This window comes from Lepisosteus oculatus, chromosome 10 (genome assembly GCF_040954835.1).
Source record: "Lepisosteus oculatus isolate fLepOcu1 chromosome 10, fLepOcu1.hap2, whole genome shotgun sequence".
In the NCBI taxonomy this organism is placed as follows: Eukaryota; Metazoa; Chordata; class Actinopteri; order Semionotiformes; family Lepisosteidae; genus Lepisosteus; species Lepisosteus oculatus.
Genome location: NC_090705.1, coordinates 1,085,553 through 1,105,860, shown reverse-complemented (window position 1 = coordinate 1,105,860; position 20,308 = coordinate 1,085,553). Strand labels below are relative to the sequence as shown.

The 20,308-nt window shown below is 49.8% G+C and overlaps 1 protein-coding gene across 3 annotated transcripts in view; it reads left to right on the top strand.

Annotated features, from left to right (window-relative positions):
- Positions 1-919: 919 nt before the first annotated feature.
- The window catches only part of pals2b (protein associated with LIN7 2, MAGUK p55 family member b), a 36,905-nt gene continuing 17,516 nt past the window's right edge, over positions 920-20,308 (top strand). Inside the window, exons 1-4 of one of the 3 annotated variants that reach the window (XM_006636049.3) lie at positions 920-1,030; positions 13,895-13,999; positions 15,300-15,330; positions 19,798-19,928. In XM_006636049.3, coding sequence (XP_006636112.1) covers positions 19,898-19,928 — 31 coding nt within the window. In that variant the 5' untranslated portion in view covers positions 920-1,030; positions 13,895-13,999; positions 15,300-15,330; positions 19,798-19,897. The remainder of the gene's footprint in view (positions 1,031-13,894; positions 14,000-15,299; positions 15,331-19,797; positions 19,929-20,308) is intronic. The other 2 variants (XM_015358085.2, XM_015358086.2) reach the window with 2 other exon arrangements.

Genomic DNA, 20,308 nt, shown 5'->3' with positions numbered 1-20,308 from the left:
AATGTATCTCTGTCCAGCTACAGTGTGTGTTAATGTACCTTTGTCCAGCTACAGTGTATGTTAAAGTATTTCTGTCCCTAATATCCTGATACAGTGTATGTTAAAGTACCTCTGCTCCTGCTGTCCAGCCACAGTGTGTGTCTCTGTCTCTAATATCCTGATACACTGTGTGTTAATGTACCTCTGTCCAGCTACAGTGTGTGTCTCTGTCCCTAATATCCCGATACACTGTGTGGTAATGTACCTCTGTCCAGCTACAGTGTGTGTCTCTGTCCCTACTATCCTGATACAGTGTGTGTTAATGTACCTCTGTCCAGCTACAGTGTGTGTCTCTGTCCCTACTATCCTGATACAGTGTGTGTTAATGTACCTCTGTCCAGCTACAGTGTGTGTCTCTGTCCCTAATATCCTGATACAGTGTGTGTTAATGTACCTCTGTCCAGCTACAGTGTGTGTCTCTGTCCCTAATATCCTGATACAGTGTGTGTTAATGTACCTCTGTCCAGCTACAGTGTGTGTCTCTGTCCCTACTATCCTGATACAGTGTGTGTTAATGTACCTCTGTCCAGCTACAGTGTGTGTCTCTGTCCCTACTATCCTGATACAGTGTGTGTTAATGTACCTCTGTCCAGCTACAGTGTGTGTCTCTGTCCCTACTATCCTGATACAGTGTGTGTTAATGTACCTCTGTCCAGCTACAGTGTGTGTCTCTGTCCCTACTATCCTGATACAGTGTGTGTTAATGTACCTCTGTCCAGCTACAGTGTGTGTTAAAGTGTCTCTGTCACTAAGATCCTGCTACAGCGCGTGTTAATACGACCCTGTACTCTGAACTGACATTGGGGGCGGGGTCCTGCGCGCCTCCGGAATCTGATTGGTTCTTGCCCGTGCCTGACGCTAGGGGGCGTGGCTTCGGCAGCGAGATTGACGCCGGGAGCGCGGATGGGGAGCTGCGCGTCCACAGCAGCTGAGGGGGGTTTGAATTTCTAGCCGGGACGGCGAATTGGACGGCAGGGGGGTATCGGCGGGGGTAAGTCTGTCTTTATTTCTCCCAGATCTGCAGGGATGGCGGCTGTGCCACTTTCCCCCGCCGCGCCCGGAGCGCTGGCTGTCCGCCGGTGTGCGCAGCGAGAGGGGGCAGTTTCCCTGCTCCGGGCTGAACTAACTCGCCCTGCGCCGGGCGTCCGTCAGGAGTCGCCCGGTCCGGCCGGCCGGCCGTGCGGGAGCCGAGCGCCCCTCTCCCGGGGGGGCGCCGTGCCGAAGCGCGACGGGACGGCTGCGTGGTGGTGGGGGCGCTCGGAAGTGCTCTCTCCATGTGTTTGCGCCGGCTGGAGTGGGGAATAAAAATGGCCGCACGTGTAGTTATAATAATTGTTTTTGGACGGGAGGGGGAAAGATCCCCAACCGCGGAGTAAGTTGTGCGGGTCCGTGCGTGCGGGAGCCTCCTGTGCGTGGCCTGCAATCGCCACGGCTGCGGCGCGTGTGCGTGGGGCGAGTGCTGCACGCAAGTCGCTTGCTGCTCTGGCGGCTCCACGCCGTGCCCGGGACGGCTGGTGCCCTGGTCCTCCGGGGGGCGCAGCCGGTGTCCGTGTCACAGACCCCCCCCCGATGGTTTCCGCCTGGCGTGCGTTCGTGGGTTCGGGCCGTGGAAACTGGAGCTGAGCTGATGTTCCGGCATTGTTCCTTCTCGGCCCCGCGGGGTCGTATTTCTCAACGGAAGGGAAAGAAGGAGAAAACTTTCGTGCGCTTCGCAGTCATTTCCAGGGCTGCACGCGTGCAGAGGGGTCCGGGCGCGCTCTGCCCGCCACGCGCGCTCTCCGGTTGCAGGGAAAGTGACAGGACCCCCCACTCCCACTCCCACTCCCACTGACACGCAGCGCCGTGCTGCCGCGGGCTGCCCGTGACACTGGCCCTGAGGCTCCCGGAGCGCAGCGGCGAGTCTGGCCGCAGATCAGCAGCAGCAGCAGCCTTGAACGAGCCTGAGCATGTCGGGGTCTCTGACCAGCCAGACGCCCCACACTGACAGCCTGAAGGAAGTGGGTCTCACGGTCTCGGGAGAGACAGAGCAGGAGCCAGGGGCCGCGGGCCGGGAACTCCAGGGAAGGGCAGGTGGGAGTGGGGATCTGGCCGGCCCTGGCACAGAGTCTTCCAGGAAGGGGCAGGATGAGATCCTGGGATCAATGACGTGCCAACGAGCGACCGGGCCCGATGTGGCCAATGGGCCGTTCTGGCGGCGCTGATTATGATGAGACCCGCTGGGCTCGGGGCGGGGCTCGGCTCTGTCGGGCTGATCGACCGGCCAGTCGGGGATACAGCTGCTCTTTCCCTAGCGCTGGATGGTCACAGGGCGCTGTACAGGGGCGCGCCGGGGGGCTGTAGAGTCGGGGTGTCCTGGCGTGAAAGAGGGTCTCGGGGCCTCTCCTCCTGCAGGACCTGCTGTGTGGATGCCACGGGGGCGGACAGCCCCCCTCTGGGCCCCTGGTCTCTGCGTGTTGCTCTCAGTGTGGGGGGCAGAGCGACCAGAAGGCACCTCTGTACGTGCAGGGTGGCGGGAGTGTGGAGTCAGCTCCCCGGCCGTGTGGTTGAAGCCGATACCCTGGGTGTCTTGCGGGATCGGTGAAGTACCAGGCAGGCTGGGTGGGCTGTGTGTCCCTGTTGCGTTCCTGTGTCCCGGTGAAGCCGGCCCTGTGTGTTGGGGGACGAGGCTCTCCGTGATTGTTCCCCCCAGACCCGTGACTGCAGGGACGCCCAGTCGCCCGGCCCGGCCCGGCTCGGCTCCGGGGGGCAGGTCGAGGCCCGCCGTGGAGTGGTGTGGGCTCGGGGTGACCCCGTGTCCTGGAGAGGGGTTGTGTTACCCCGACTCCCGTGGTCATCTGGTGGGGAGGGGCAGCTGCTCAGGCAGAGCTCACGAGCCGCGGCGCGCCCTCGTCTCTCCGGGGAGGGCGTGGGGTCAGCGCCCCAGCCGTCCGGCACGGAGTGTGGACAAGTTGTCGGGACGTGACGGAAGACTTTCTCGTTGTAAAAAAAGAGGGGGAAAACCTTTGGCATGTTTGTGAGATTTTTTTCTGTTCTTTTTTTCCGTAAACAGAAGGGAAAGCTGTCGACTTTAAACGGCTGGAATCCTGAGCTGGTCGAGTTTATGAGAGATGTGGTCTGCAGTTTCAGAACTTCTTTTTCACATTTTTGCGTAAAATTCTTTTCTGCAGCTCATAGCCTGCGTTTTGATTTGTTCTTAAGATGCTGAAAAACGAAGCCCCGAAGATATACAAATAAAAGTTGACTTTGTTTTCCATGAGTCAGGATTTCCATTGATCTCGGTTTTAATGAGAAATTAGCATTCTTCGGTTCCCCAGGCTCTTCAGATGTAGGCTGCATCAGCCTCTGCTAGATTTAGTCAACTTTTTGTGAAGCTTTGGGGGACAGAATTCATTTTTTTTTTAAAAGTCCTGGACTGGGGCTGTCCAGGATCCGTGCTGGAGACCTCTAGACCTCTGGCACAGTTGTGCGGTGGTGAACATTGCTGTAGCTCTCTGCGCTGGGGTCCTGGGTTCAAATCCAGGCCTGGGATGCTGTCTGTGTGGAGTCTGTATGTTCTCCCCGTGTTCATGTGGGTTTCCTGTGAGACTCCGGTTTCCCCTACAGCACAAAAACATGCTTCTGGGAGAGTGGGCCCTGCTGGGCGTCTGTCTGGGACTGGCGCACCCTGCCCTGTGCCTGTTGCTTGCCCAGATAGGCCCTGGCTTCCCCGCAGCCCTGAACTGGATTAATCTGTTTGGAAGAGGATGGAGGGATGATTTTCTTCTTCATCCTTTCCTTGTCAGGGAGCGGCCTATCCTGGTGGGCAGTCCGGAGCCTGTTCGGGAACAACAGGACTCCGGTTGGGTCACACATCTAACCCAGCCAGCCAGCCGCTGGGCAGTGGGGAGAGGGCCAGGGGAAAACAGGGGCACGGAGGAACATGCAAGCTCCACGCAGAGGGCTCCCCAGTCTGGACTCGAACCCGGGGCCAGATAAACAGCGCTCACCGCCACACCACTCCCCTGTGCCACTCTCAGTCTCATCTTCAGATCTCGGTGTGCGTCGAGCACAAGACCCGGGCCGTGCTGCACAGTGACTCGGTTCTTGCTCTGTTTCCGTGTGGCGCTGGCGTCCCTCTCTCCCAGCGGCCGGCCCCGGCCTGGACGAGCGCCCACGCCCCGCTGGTGGGGCCGGGTGACGGCAGCGCCATCTGTGTGGAGAGGGGCGCCGTGCCGCCGAGCAGGGAGGGCTGGCGCTCCTGGCTCTCGGTGTCCTGTGCGGTGCGCGTGATGAAGGCTCCTCCGGACCCTGGCCCGGGTCGCGCCGAGGCACCTGCGTGCGCGCGCGGAGCCGGCCCGGACGAGGCTCTGGAGTCTCGGCTGGACGTCTGAGCGCTTCCTTCCTCCAGCAGCTGTAGAGGACACGCTCTCCGTCTGTTCGGATAAATGTTTTACCCTGGAGCTTGTGAGAAAGAGTCGAGCTGTCAGCTTCGATTTGATCTCCACTGCAGCAGTTTGTTTCTGATCACTTCTGTTGTATTAATATCCCGTCACTCTTAACTAGGCTCCGTGAAAACTTCCTAATCGTTCACTGTCAGGAGGGTGGAGCCAGAGGAACAGCAAGTAGACAGGCCCCGAGCACACAGTACATCTGTGGAGGTTCGTGTAACATTTGTTCATCTCGAGAAGGATTAGCAGATAAGTGCTGCACACCTTTGAATTAAAAAATCCAAATTTGCAAGTTTTTCTCCAGTTGCCTTTAAAAGACCTGAGGCGTGAAGTGCTGATGGACGAGAACAGGAGAGCAGTTACCTGCAGGGGGGGCCAACTGGCCCATCCAGCCCGTGTGGTAGTTCGTACTTATTAGAGCCACGGATTAGGCCACCGGGCCTCTCTGCTTTGTAACGTTCGTCCACCAGGTGTGAGAAACGCGTCCGTGTCGGCCTCCAGGCGCGGAGAGAGTCCAGCCCCCCTGTTGGGTGTCTCTGCAGGTCCGTGGGGCAAGTCTCTGGCCACTCTGGGCCGTATGTGGTGGGCTGTGAAGCAGAGGCTGATGGGAAGGAAAGCCAAGGGCTGGTTCCCGTGACGCTCGGTGAAGAAGCTCCTAACAGCATCCCTGCCCTGCTGCGCTGAGGCAGAACTATGTCGTTCGCACGCGGACTTGGAAGGTTCTTGTGAGCTCCGGTAAATCCTGCCAAATTGTAGGAGACTGAATTGACACAACTTTTCCTTACTCACTTATGAGTGCAGAGACCAGCCCTTTTCCTTTGCCTGGTCTCCCACATTGGAGGCTGTTTGAGAACAACAATAATAATAAAAAAATAAGCTTATTATTATTATTATTATTATTATTATAATTATTTATAGTGTACCTTTCATACAGATAGCAGCTCAAAGTGCTTTACAAACCAAGTGTAAAAATAAAATCTTAAAATTAAGAGATATACTTTCAGTTGTTAAGGAAAACACAGTAATACAGTAAAGCATAAATGTCAATTTATGCTTGAAAAAAATAAATAAAAATGAGGAAAGTCATTATAAAATAAGAACAATCTTCACATTTGTAGAAGATACATCATAAGAAAAAATACGAGAAAAATTAGGGTTTATTAAACGGTCTAGAGTGGGGAAAAAAGTACTTTGGTGTTATCTTTGTGTTTGTTAATTACACTAGAGAAGTACAACTGTCTTGCCCTTTTTATGGAAGTATTGTAGCTGGAAATCTGCTCTCTCAGAATGTCATAATGAAGCTGCAGTTTAGGTTTTCTCAATAAGTGCTCTGATTTGTGACAATTTCTCTTAAGCTGAAGTATCTCCTCATTCATCCAAGGAGTGTTATGAGTGAGTGGGATTTTCTTCCATTTGGCTGGTGCAACAGTGTCAAGAGTTTAATATTCAGAGTATGACCCAGATTGTTGCAAGAGGGAGATGACGCGGTGCATGATACATTATTTAAAATGTTTTTAAACTTCTCGGCTGTTTTTGAATTTATGTAGCATTTCTTAACATAAGATTTTATTGTCCCCTGTGGGAGATTTTGAATGGACACCCAGCACTCCTGTCCATTTAAATAGATTGCAAACAAACAAAAAAAGAAGAAAAGAAAAACATTGCACATCACTCTATTGCACATGTGGAGTATAACACATAGCAACATGTAACATTTATAACACATCACAAATCATATCGCACTCAAGTGGGCGGTAAGAGTCAAAATTGTGTTTATCCTCGACAGCTTTAATGGATAGTGGAACGCAGGGATGTTTGTATCCGTTTGACTCTGGGAACCCTAAAAGGTCTGCCAGAAGGAAGAAGTTGATATTCAGAGGAAGAGGCGGTAATTTGCGATTTTAAATGAACTGATAGATGACCAGACCACTCTGTAATACCATATCTGATAACGCTCTCGATTACAGCACGGTAAAAGAGTAGCAATAGTTCGTGTCGAACCCCAAGCCCTCTTCGTTTTTGCAGGAAATGTAAGCGCTGCTGATCTTTGGAGCAAACACTCTCCACATGAGTAGTCCAGCGCAGGCTACTGTCTATCTGTACTCCTGTGTGCTTATATGAATCGACCTGAGGGATAAATTCGTTGTGGATTACTACATGTGAGTGATCACCAACTTCTCTGGAATCGAAAAATTATTTATTTTGTTTTTTTAACATTGAGAATTAGGCTATGGAGAAAAGCTGGGGTATGCGAAAAGACAAATTCCTAATGCAAGAAATTGTATAGGGCTAATAAAGAAACATTATTATTATTATTATTATTATTGTCACACCATTGCACAAACCTTTGGATTTCTGACATGAATACAGATGAGCTGCTACCTCTATGCATTAAACCAAAAACAGATGTATCATCTGAGAATATGAAAATGAAGTTGCTTTGACTACAGCTCGAACAATCATTTGTATAAAGTGTGACCAGAACGGGTGAGCTCACACAGCCCTGAGGGGCACCTGTGCTCATAGATCGTGACTCCGAAAAAGTTTTATTGACCCTGATGTACTCGTGTACGATTTGTTAAAAACGAATGGTACCATCTTATAATGCTATGGTTAATGGCCGTTCTTCCTGACTTGTAAATTAACTTGAGAGAAGGAAGATGTGGCCGGGGTGCGTCTCTTCAGGCTGTCCAGGAGCAGCGCAGGGAGGCCAGGCCAGTCAGGTGTGAACCCGCGACCTGCTCCCGGTGCGAATGGTGAAAAGATTGCAAGGGGTCGATCGCCCCCGAAGTGTCAGGGTCCTGAAGTGGGAAGAGATTGTGTGTGTTGTGAACAGATGGCAGGAAATTAATATTCCATGATTTTTTGTCTGATCTGAAACTGCAGTGCACGTGTTGAATCCTTATCCCACCATAAACGGAGTAATCCTCTTAGGGTGCGGCGCGTGAGCCGTCCGCCGTGACCTACATACGCCGGAGCGGCGGGGTGTGAGCCGGCGAACCGGCGGAGTCGGTGGAGGGCGGTGCCGGGCCAGACCTCGGCAGCACGAGGACACGGGGAGAACCTGTGCACCCCACACGGAAGGCCCGCGGGATCTTACTCCTTGTTCTTGTCCGTGACGCGCTCGGCAGTCGGCCCTGCTCGCCGGCAGACGAATGGACCGGTCCCGTAATGGCGAGAGGAGCTGTCCCTGACAGGCCGCTCCTGAGGCTTGAGACTGGGCACGTGGGGAAAGGTAGCATTGTCCTGAAGGGTCCGTGATGTTGCTGCTGCAGAGTTTACTTCCGTTTCTTTAGACCTTGTTTATTGATTTTGCTGAATCTAATAGAGGAAGGTCCGCCACTGACTAAATTCCACTTTAGGTTTGACTTCTGCAAAAAAACGGGTTTGTTCAGTTTCTTTTTGCAGCGCTGATGGGCGGTCGGGGACGCGAGTCGGGAGGCAGCCTGTGTCCTGCTGTGCGGTGTGGGGGAGAGCGGGGGCCCAGGTGGGAGGGGCCCTGTGCGGCGCCTGTCGACAGAGCTCAGGGTCTGAGCCAGCAGACCGGCTCCCCACGGCTGTGCTGAAATCGTCTGTGGGGGTGTGGGGGTGTCGGGAGTGCTGGGGTCTCTCTCTGCTGCTCTGTGGGGGTGTCAAAGGACAGTTTTTTTAAAACAAAAACTTCATAGCTATATATTTAATATTCGTCTTTGACTTGATGCATTCTCTCAGCTGCAGAATGCTAACCCCCCCAGGTTCGTGACGATGCTGCTGCCGGGACTCAGGTCTGCCGCAGCCCGGACAGCGCAGGTCCACCTCGGGCAGTTCTGTATCTGTAGGGCTAAAGTCTGCACAGCTGTGTTGATAAAGTAGTCTGAACCCCCAGCTGTCTAACCAACTATTTCCCTTTTTCCAATTGGCCTTTTCTCCCTAAAATTTTTGAACAGGCAGTGGCAGCTCAATTACAGACTCATCTTGCATCTGATGAGCTCTTTGAGCATTTTCAATCTAAATTTAGACAGAGACACAGCACTGAAATAGCCCTCATTAAGCTATTGATTTGCTGATGGGTGTCTTACTATTCTCTTCCTTCTGGGCCTGTAGGGTTGATAATTTCAGACATGACATCCTGTGGCAGCTCATGGGAGACTGTCTAGAGCCAGGATCTCCAGGGTCACCATTAAATCACAAATGTCTTCATAGACAATTCCATAGTGCTCAGATAAGGAGGTAATTTGTTGTCTATCTAGTCTTCGGCCCACAAGGAGCAGAGTTCTTGTAATTGAATAGGTCAGTTGCTTGGTTCAACAGTGGCTTACAGATGTAGACAATTTTAAAAGCAGATGACATACAGTATAAGATTGACAGCTTTGGAGCTCTCTAAGAAGAGGGTTGGAGACCCCTGGCCTGGCTGGACTGGGGCTGTCCAGGACCCGTGTTGGAGACCCCTGGACTGGCTGGACTGGGGCTGTCCAGGACCCATGTTGGAGACCCCTGGACTGGCTGGACTGGGGCTGTCCAGGACCCGTGTTGGAGACCCCTGGATCCGTGTTGAGACCGCTGGCCTGGGGCTCTCCGGGCCCAGTGCTGGAGACCTCTAGGCTAGGGATCGCTCGTATTCTGCAGGTTCAGCTCACGTTTGGCCACTAGGAACTCTGGGTAATGTCAGATGTTGTCCCACTCACATTTAGAGTTCCACAGGGTGGTACAAATGAATATTTATGGTGCCTCTTGTTCCGATTGATTGTTATCCTAGGCGGATATTGTTCGTTAAATCTTTTAATTTATAGTTTTTACTTTTACCATTGGATTTTGGGGTCTGCTGTACTTTTCATTTAATTTTACCTGTTTGTATTATGTGTGCTATGTGCAGGGCTTTGTTTTTTTAAAAAAAAACATTTAAAGAAAATTATTATTACTGTTAGTGTATTTTTATCTGGATGGTTCACTAACCGGTGAAAAAGCTCAGCTGTACACTTTGTACACAGTTTATTTAGAGTCTAGTAGCCTTTAGGGAATTATGTGCTGCAGTGCATGTAATTTGCTGAAGAATTGCAGTAATAGTTTTTTTTAACCATTAACATTTTTCCCCTTGCCTTTCAGCTCGAATAATAGCTGAGAGTGTGATAATTGTACTCTGCGTTACATAACCCCGTGAATATAGTGCACCTCCACTGGAAAGTAATATTTACCCCAGAACTTTGCTTTCAAAAGGAGGCAGCAGAGACCTGGAGGGACAAGGTGCATCACTGCTGAAACAGTAAGCAGTCAACAGGGAACACCGGAGCCTGAGAGCCTGGCCAGCGTGTTTTTATAGTCAGTGCCAACTTAAAGTATTTGTGATTTTGCCACCCTGTGAGATCAGTCACAATCGCTGCAGTGGGTTTCCTGTTTCTGTTTCAAACAGAATCAAGTCTTTGTACGTTTTGGGCACCATAGAGCAGGAGAGTGGACAATTGATATTTTGAACTGCACGCCTTGCTCTTAATGTTGGAAAGAGATCTGATCCAGGGCTGAATATGCAGAGAAGGTGCTTTTTTCTTTCTTGCCCTCACGCTGCAGGGCTGAGTTTCATCTTGGCCTGCGGTCAGAGAGCTTCACGGATGCATGCTCGTGCTGACTCTTCACCTGCACTCAGCGGTATTAATATTAATATCAGGAAGGACAAAGGAAAGGCAGTGTGGTTCACGCTGAAGAACATGCTGTAACATTACAGCTGAAAGCTCCGGTCTGGCAGGTGTGACTTCTTTCACACTTGTACTGAATTATTATTCCTCAGAATTTGTCTACAGCAGCTGTTACAGTTGTGCTTCTTTTAAGTTATGATTTAATTAGAAACATACACAGCAGTTGCACCCTAGCTGTTTTGAGTTCATTCCAAGCTCATTAAAATGCCCTTTAATGAACTGTGTAGAAAGGCTTGAGCTTGACTTCTGCTCTAGTGCGCACTGTGCTGGCAGCACAAGCAGATCTGGGAGCTGGTGCGTGACCTGGGCAGTGGTGCTCGTTAGGGGTGGAAGGATCGATCGGCTATAGATCAGAATTGGCCGATTTCCATTCTGAATATGTGATCGGCGATCGGACGATTTTTAAAATGTCTGATCCAAATCAAGCCAGTGCTATTTGCAATGTTTCTAAAACTAATGTCTTGTCGGGGGCACAACACAAAGAATATTAATACAACTAACCTGAAACGACACTTAAGAGCACATCACCTGTCCAAGTACAGTGAGTATCGGAAACTCGCAAGGCGGATAAAGCTACACCGACATAAAGACAACCAACAGTGCAGGCGACATTGGAGAGATACCAAAAGTACAGCAGAAATAGCCTGAAAGCAAAAGGAATCAAGACCAAAATAATGGAATTTATTGCGCTAGATAACCCACCGTTTTCGGTTGTTGAAGATGTAGGACTGCTGCTTGACCTCTCACCTAGAGCTGCGCTATGCCAGTTGGTCATCTTCATTAGATAACAGAACTGTTAGACTGCTGCTTGTTACTTCATGTGAATTGGTTGCAACAATCGTTGTTGTCTTGTTAATAAGACAGTTTTAGCTCATGCCGTTTTTTGTGTCTTTGGCTGGATAGTAACTCCCCCCCCCCGGATCGTATTGTATCGGCCGATACTGCTTACAGAAAATCGGTATGGGCCTCACGAACTGTTGATGAGTGCTCGCAGTCTGTAGCTGCAGTCAGGCACCGTGCTGGGGCTCCTGGGTGGGTGCGGGCTCATGGGACATGCCATCCCAGGGGCACCAAGTGCCTGAATGCCATTGTTGGTACTTCCATACGCACGTGCAGTGAAAGTCTTACTGGAAAAATTATAATATATAAATATATTAAAACATATAAATAAAAACTGTGCTTCACTGTTCTGTAAAATCTCTACAACATGCTACCCAGTGAAAGCTCTTCTGTTTAAAAAAAAAAAGGCAATTCTTTTATGTTCTGCATTGTTTTTAGCGGTGCTGGCCTGTGTTGTTCTCGGAGGAAAGCTTTCAATCTGTGCTGCTGATGACATTTTGGACAAAACGGCGCCTCTGTGTCTCACTGTGGAAGTAGCCTGCGGGTTATTCTCACGAGCTCCTGCAGGGGATTGCCCACTGGTGACCCTCTGTGGGCCGTCTCAGACCGGCTGCATTGTGGGGGCGCGAGTCCGGCGCTGCTGTCCGCTTCACGGCTGACAGCAAGAGGCACACAGCTGTGAAAAATGAGCAATGAGCACAAGACATTTCAAGCAGAATTAAATAATGTGTGTTTTTAACTTCCTCTGAAGCATGTTGGGAATCTGTCTGGCACTCTGCTCTGTGCGGTTTTCTGAAACTCTCATTTCGGTGTCGTTTTGAAAAGCTTAATTTAGTCGAGGGAAAGTTTGGGTGGAAAAAATTCTGTGGCTGGGAGAAATTAGTCTCGTTAGAAAAGAGAACGCCACTGTGGGCTGGCGATGTGATGAGAGAGGCTGTAATTACAGCACGCGTGTCATTGCTGCGTGTCCCGTGAAGTCTTGCAGGGTTGTCCGTGGCTTTGCGCTGGCTGCGTGTCTCAGCTGCACTTCTCGACAGCGTCTCTCCCGCTGGAGCTGTTTCGGGAAGCTCCTGCTGCAGGAGTTCCAGCTTGTCCCGCAACATGACACTGGAAATCGGAGCCAGACGGAGACGCAGGAGTCACAGAATTCCTCAGTGTTTCCACTGCATGCATCGTCTTAATTCAGTCTTTTGATTTAAAACCACAGTAGCTTTTGGGGAAGGAAGCAGCCTCTGGTGTCTCTTATACCTACACGGGCAATAGTGAGGCTGAGAAAGACTGTGGCTTAGAGACGCTTAGCTCCCAGTGTAAACTCTCACCCCAACAAGATGGAGATCAAGGAGTCCTGGTAGACAGATGGCGGCTCTTGAGCAAGTGAGCAGGAGTGTTTTTGGTGGCTTGCAAAGGTCATCTTAAACGCTAATCTGGCCAGTAGTTTGGCAAACGTTTTCAACTTCACTGCAATCGGTTTATGAAGCCAAGTTGTGCAACTCAAGCAAATGGTATGAACCAATGTGTGAGACAACAGCTGGGCAGATGTGTTCAGTGAGAGTAAAGTTCATACAGGGTCTCGGTTGTTAATATTTTGCAGGACAGAAAAGCCTATAGACACTCAGGGGTTCTTAGCCCTGGTCTGACCCCTTTCAGGCAGTAGGTCCTGACGTCATACAATCTGAATCACTAGGTGGATGGATCCCCTGTCATTTTGTGTGAAGCCAAACCGTTCAAGGGAGTCGATCTGGCTGTGTGTGAGTGCGAGTGGTGATTGCTACAGTTGATGCTCTTGAGCTGCCCTGCAGTTTGTTAATACTGTGCCATAGGCTTGCTGTTTTGCAACATTTGTGGCCTGTGGAATATAATCAAATGATCAGACCTGGTGAACTGCTGCATGAGTCCTCCTTGTTTAAGCGGCTACACCACAGTCAAGGCAGTTACTGCCTTTTTAAACCCTTTCAGAGGCTCTCGTCTTGGTTAGCCTCAGCCTGTCCACAGGGCGTTGGAGGAGCTCTCCTCTGATTCCGAGAGGGAGAAAGGTAGCTTCTCTGACTCGACACCTCCCAGGCCTACTGAGCAGTCGGCGGGTGGCCGTGGTGAGCAAGGAGAGGGGAATTAAGAGAGCAGTCCAGCTCTGGACCACACAGGGAGGTTCCGGCCAAGGTAGGAGCTCGGAGTACAAGAAGTACTCGCTACCTAAGGGATGAATGGACGTGTGTTTGAATTGGGAGCTCCTTGTAGCAGTGCTGGGTAATACGCAGTGAAAGAGCACTTGGTCAACAGGGGGCTCTGGGGTTGTGGGAGTCTGGGACAAGCTGCCCAGCTGCTGTATGTGGCTGAAGCTGAAACTTGGGCTTCCGTCAAGGACCAGTCTAATGAGAGCCTTGGACTGTTAGCTGCTCAGGACCGAATGGGCCATATGGGCCGAAACTCTCGTGCTCTGTTCTCAAGTCGCTGGGCAGTGTCGGGGAAGTAAGGTCTCAAGCAGGTTTCTCCTCGTCCTCTGGCTCCACTCCCTCCGTGTATACGGGACCCTTCGCACGGAGGACCTTTTCTCCAGCGGTCCGACTTCTCCCAGCCTCTTCTCTCGTTCTGTGCAGCGGTGTTCGTGCTGCCTGGGGGGAATGAAAGACGCTCTGCCCCCCCCCCCCGAGCGGACTTCCCGACGCTTGTCCTTATGGAGCGAGCAGCGCGCGGTCCGGAAGCATTGCAGCGTCTGCAGTCCTCTGTTCGTGGCCGTGTGGGTTTTGACTGTACCGCGCTGTACGCACATGATTCAAATCTGAGAGAGCCTTTCCACCACCTCACACGAGAGCTGGGACGAGGGCATGGAGAGATTTATTCAGCTTCTTGGATTTTGTACTTTTTTTGGGTGATCTTGGCCTCATTAGCTGTGATATGTTTTTAACAGCGTTATCTGTCCCGCAGGTTCTCTGCTGTCAGTTTGCTGTAACAGATGAGAAGTGCCGAGCAGTGCTAAGGGGAAGCCGGCAGCTGTACTGAGGGGAGATCCTGCCTGGAGCTATCCTGGGGGTGAGAGACCACTGTTTACATCCGGGAATTCCTGTCCCTTTTCTTCTAAAATTCTAAAATTTTGTTCATTTTCAGTTCTTCAGTTCAGGGCAGGTAACTGATTTACTAGTGAGTCATTCTGAACTGAGATGGAGACTTAAGGTCATAGATTGCCCTGCCCAAAAAAGCAAATATTCTATAATATGGGTGAAAATGATCTGCATTCCCTCAGAATGAGAAGTTCGTGAGTTACCGGTTGTGGTATTTACGACTGGGGACAACTTCTTGTTCTCCAGCTCACTTTTGATTTTTCCATTCCTCTGATCCAACATAACTGTTAGAGAGCCGAACGTCAGAAAACAGAATCTGTCTGCACCTGCAGTCTGATTTATAAGGGGGCTTGTTAATACACAGTGCAAACAATATGTTTCCTAAGACTCTGCAGAGACTAGTAGCAGCCTTCTTTTCTGTCCAGGGCTTGTGAGGCACATGAGCAATGAGGAGGAAGTTCAAAGCCTCACATTTATGTCAAGCTGGTACAAGCCAATTATCACTGTGCTCATTGCTTTTCATACTGAGGAGGATGTCTGTTCCAACTAACTGGATCTCGTTTTCTGTTATGATGACTGGCCTGGCCTTTCCTCCAGATGTTAACATGTGCACTGGCTTTTAAAAGGCAATTAGAGCACTTCTGCTCGTCCTGGGTGGCGGGCTCTTTCCCATGCTCTGAAGAAGACATGGAAGTTGACTGGCTTGAAGTACCAAAGCATCATTCAATAGCGTGCTCATCTCTGACCCTTTCCCGGGGGATTTCTGAGTTTGCACAGCTGGAATCTGAACGGCCTCTAGCTCACACCTCCAGATCTTCAGGACTTGTGGCTGGTGCCCCTCTCTGGGCACACCTTCGTCCCCTGTCCCTCCTGGTGACACCGACAGCCCAGGGCTGCTGCCTGGAGCTGCAGATCCTTTCCTGAAGGAGGTGGGACTTCAGACAAGGCTTCTGTGTCGGAGCTCATCTTGTCTCCAGTGCAGTGCGAGGACATCGCGAGCCCTGGCCAGAACAGAGTGTGTCCTTGGCAGGGCTGCAGGGCTCTTACCTGCTCAGAGTTCACCAGGCTGCTCTGTGCTCGGAGGGTCTGTGGAGAGCCGGTTTCTTGTGGTCTTGTTCGTTTTGAGAAGCTATTCAGCAATGGAAGACTTCTTCAAAGGTTGAACCGGGCGAGGTTTGAGGGCAGACTCTCTCCTCCGTCGTTGCACTGGCGTGTTCTAGACCTCAACCCAAACCTCATGTGTGTTGTCTGTTATGTTGTCTTCACTGCAGATCCCTGGCCACACATCAGACATGGTTACAGGTATAGAGCGATCTTGCTTATTGCTGCCATTAACAGTTACTATAAAATCATCCTAATCCAAACTACTGCTTCATCACCAGCTTGTCATTTGTAAAATGCTATTCTTGCAGCTTTCTCACTAATTAGATGCACACTAAAACCACTCTAGTGTTTAACTCCGAAATCGCTCGGGTGTGTTTTGGTGTGAGGTGATGTAGGCAGCTACGCTCACTCCTCTGTTTCAGGATGGTGTCTCTCAGTGTACCAGGCAGTACTTTTTTCCATGAATTCATGATACTAGGTACTTCCAGAACATATATATATATATTTTTACACAGCCATAATTGTTTTGCATTCATTGCCTTGGATACATATAATTGTGGTGGTAGTTTATTAACGTTCAGTAATGTCCATCACTGTGCATGCTTGACCTAGTATAGCTTTATCATTGAAATACAGTAACATTGTGGTCTGCTTGCCGATGACATGTGTGAACATAACTTCACAAACTTCCTATTATGTTTATTGGTTGGAACATCACCCAATGTCAATGGCTCCATTATTTACCTTTTTGTTTTCTGTTTGCGTATAAGGTGATATAATATAAAACTATAACAGGTACATTTCTGTTGCAGACAAATGCTTTTAATGTGATCTTTTTTACAGAACCAAGTGTCTGTAGCGGATCAAACATGTGCTTTTGTTAGCGTAGATGTGGAGAGATCAGAAGCCAGTGACCCCCTCCTTTCCCCTTGACACAGATCGGTCAAACTCTTTCATTTCCTGTGTTGATTTTCACTGAACCCGCTGTTTCTGAAATTGATTGTGAGATGCGAAATCTGTTTAATTGGCGGAGGAGTAGAGCTTAAGTATCTTTTTATCTTGGTGCATTTCTCTGCTTCGAAGGATGAAGAAATCTAGGCGTCTTAATCTCCCTGTCAGCCTTGGGAGAGGAATATTCCCACAGCTGTGAAATTTCATGAACAAACCACTCAGAGGGTTAAAGGTCAAAGGTGCAGGGGATTAAAGCAGGGACCCGCTTCCTCAGTCAGGTGGACTTGAGTTGGACAGGGTTCTGTGCCCAGGGGGGATGAGGAGGTGGGCGCTGGGCCGCGGTGTGGATCCCTCTTCCTGTGGAGCTGGAAGAGTGTCCCCTGCGCTCTGCGGACGGCGGTGCCTGGGGGTTTTCCAGTTGGGCATGGAGGAGGGGCAGGTGACGTCTAGGAGCTCTCGGCTGTGACCCGGGTTTGTCCTGCAGCGCTGTGAACGATGCTCTTAAGATGCCGCATTCCCAGAGCCGGCTTGGCACAGTGGTCATGAAGTCTTCCTCAGAAGTCCAGTGTATAGGTGACTGGCAGTCGGGCTGAGAAGGGAGATTCTGTGGGAGGTCTGAGATTTGCATCCTGTGATGCTCGGGGAGCTCCGAGCCGCTCCGGAGTTCGCTGGGTTTTGTTTTTACCCAGCAGGCGTCCTTGACTCAGGGTACTGGGACTCCTTGGGAAGATGAAAACATCCGGGACTTGGAGAGCACTGCAGCTGAAAAGGCACACGCGAATGGTATCCGAACAAGCGCGATCTTCTCATTGTCATTGCCCTCTGTGTTGTGGCCGCAGACACACGGGAGGGAATGTGCGTCACTACTGGAGGAACAGGCCACCGGCTCCTGTTTCGCACCGCGCCGGCTGTGCGTCTCGTCCGCTCTGGCTCGGACCTGGCTCGGTGTCCCAGGGGCGGGGAGTGATGAACAGCGTGCACTGCGTTGTTTCAAAGCCTCCGCTGAAGAAAAAACTATCCACCTCGAACCCAGAGATTTATTCTTGTAATACGTAGCTGGATGAGATGAGTGAAGTCTTGAAAATCAACCTGGAACTCCTGCTCTCTGACCCGAGTCGGGTGTGGAAAGGGTGTCCTATCCTTCATGAAGTCCAGCAGGAGACTATCCTTCCTCCCAGTCCTGGCACAGAGCCTCAGCCTGTTCACAGGGCTGGACCCAGCAGCTGGGGGACCTGGAAGTTTCACTGAAAACACTGTATTTCTAATATCTCGTTGATTCCATTGTATTCAAATGAGATGTAATACAGTGAAATAGTTGCATGATAAAGCACACAGTAGGTGGCCAGCCCTGTGCAGATACTTTATGCAAAAATAAAAAAATCCATGATTATAAAAGTATAGAATTGTCTTTTAAAATCTCGACTTAACCATTAAGGGGTGACCACGTGGAAGTGTAAATATGAGGTTATCAGAATGTTGTAAACTACATCTGCCAAAGAAAACGTGATCACGGTATACGTCACGAGTTTGCCTATGTGCGTTAAATGTTTCCTGTTCTTCATTCTTACCAGTTTTTCTTTCTCTGGAACAAACATTTGACCAGACAATGCAACAAACATTTGACCAGACAATGCAGCTATTCACAGCATGCATCTGATTTTGTAGTCCCCCAGGCAGTAACGTGCTGTAGTTTAAGAACACAGCTGTGTGCTGAAGGCCCCGCCCTGGACAGCACCTTAAAACCCTTTCGGGTGCGCAGAGGGCTTGGTTGCTACGCCAACGGAGGATACTTAGAAAGCTGTTCAAAGCAAATTATGCATCTTCTGTGATGCTGAATACGCTACTTTAAAATGGTTTGTTTTTCTTGTTTTTAAGTAAGAGCTGCAATAATTTCACACCTCAGCAGGAGAAGCTGGCTTTTTTAATAGTCCTGGTGACTCAGCAGTAGTTAAGACTCTCTTTGCTGTAGGTGGGTGCTTTTTTGTTTTTCAGGTTGTGCTTGTGGCATCTGAGAGTGACCTCACCATTAGTCATTTGTTTTTTTTGTTTTGTGCTTCTGTTTGGTTTTATTTTTTTGGCCTGTGACCTTGGATGTGCCAAAGCAGGAGTTTTACAAGCTGTTGACAGGTATTTTAGCTGGCAAATACAGACTGGACCTGTTTTATTATTTTAAAATACACTGTGAAAATGGTCAGAAAGCTCACTGTTGGTGTGTTGGGCATATCGCTCACACACAGTGCCTGTGCAGTATGTTTGGTTACAATGTACTGTACTGCTGCTGAGTTCATTTTGTGTCAGTGTTAGTGCTGCAGCATGTGTATCTCTGCAGTGTGTCCTGTGTGCAGTGTGGCCCTGTGCTCTTTGCAGTGTGCAGTGTGTCCTGTGCTCTGTGCAGCGTGTAGTCCAGAGCCACGCTCTGCTCGAGTTAATAGCAATCCCCTCAAAAAGGTTTCTCCGAGTTCAGAGATGTCGTAAGAAATAACAACCAATGCTGCACAGCTGAATCATCCAAAGCCCTCAGCACCCCAGTGGGAAGGACAAGAAAGGGGATCCTTTCGGAACAGCAGGTCACCTGAGGAGGACTCGCCCCCCTTACGCCCAGGCTGGACACTCAGCCCGCTTCTCTTGTTGTCTTGAACGTTAGGCCGGTGGTCAGCGGGGCGACCCGTGTGTGCGGTTGCGTGGGAGGGAGCTGTTCGCTCTGTCTTTCAAGCATGGATTGCTCCCTGTCCTTAGCTAATACCAGGACAACATCCAGCCCGCAGCAGCAGCCTCTGGGGGTCCTGACCCTTCTTCTGCTTCTTTCAGTTTTAACGCCCATCAGTCAGGCTGTCATAAACATCAAATCCTAGTTGGGAGCTGAGTGGCGATGGGCAAATCCTAAAAAACAGATTTCCTAATCCGGTGTTTCTGTCTGTGGATTAACTGCGATCAGAGGGAGTGCAGCCCAGGGCTGGGGATTAGGCAGGGGCAGAGCGTGCCCATCCCTCAGGGCACAGACGCACAGCGATGCCGTGAGCGCGGTGGTCATGCAGGACTCTGCTCTGCTGAACACAGCCCACAGCTTGTGACGCGTGGCTTGTGATGACAAAGGCTCACGTTTTACTCGATGCCTTTCACGAAACGTCTCTGCTTGCAACGTGCTGCGCACAGCCATGCAAACATTAAACATCATTTTTGATGAAATGAACTTTGTCATTGTGCAGTTACGAGGGTGATTTGTGATTTAACAATCTTCTGCGTCCTGTTGTTGTGACACAGTGTTTCTTAGAAAGTGCTACTAGACAGAAGGAGCCCAGCAGAATGGTCTAAGTGCTCTTGTCTTGATTCCAGTCCCCCTTACAACATGGTGCAACCCGATTTTCATTATCCATTGTCTGGAATTGGTAGTCGCAGAATTCGGGCTTCTGCAGGCTTGCTGCAGTCCCTCCAGTCTGCAAACGTGCTGCAAACTTATCCAATCCCTCTTTTACTGTGCTTTATGCTTTACCTTCCTGTAATGAGTTTAGACCAAGTATTTGCCATAAATAAAACTCACTGACCTTTTATAGTATTGTGAAATATTCATTAAGGTATTGGTTTGTCATAATTGTTTTATGATGAAATAGATTGGGATATGTGTGAGATAGGCGCCTTTTCATAATGGTTCTGAAAAAGAGTTTTTTTAGTTTGCCCGAAGTAAACAGACATGACTTTAATTTTTGCCTTTTCTAGCTCTGCAGGTCTTCTGTACTGAGGATACACAGTGTGATTGAAGGCCATCAAAAAGCACATTGGTGGGGTGAGCCTGTCAGCTCATGCTGGGTATAGGGAAATGACTGTGGCCAGTTCTAATTCCTGTACAGGTAAGCTCTCGATGGGCAGACTTTTAGCGTTCCAAGACGTGAGTGCAACTACCTGAAGGGCTATTGACAATATCCCTTGAAAACAAGCTGAGAGGGTGCAGTCTTCAGAATTTCAGAAGTCTTTTAAAACAAAAGAATATATCTTTCGGATTAAAAACTGGTCAATGGATAGGAACAGTACAGATAAGAAGTGATTGCCAAGACTGGGAGATGTACAGTAATTAGTGGAGTACCACAGGGATCTGAATGAGGTCCAGTGCTCTTCCTAATTAATATAAATGATATAAATGGTTATGTTTATAAATGTAAACTAGTGTAGCTCTCAGATGAGGATTGGCAAACACTGCAGAACATGGAAATTCAGAGATATTTAAATAGTA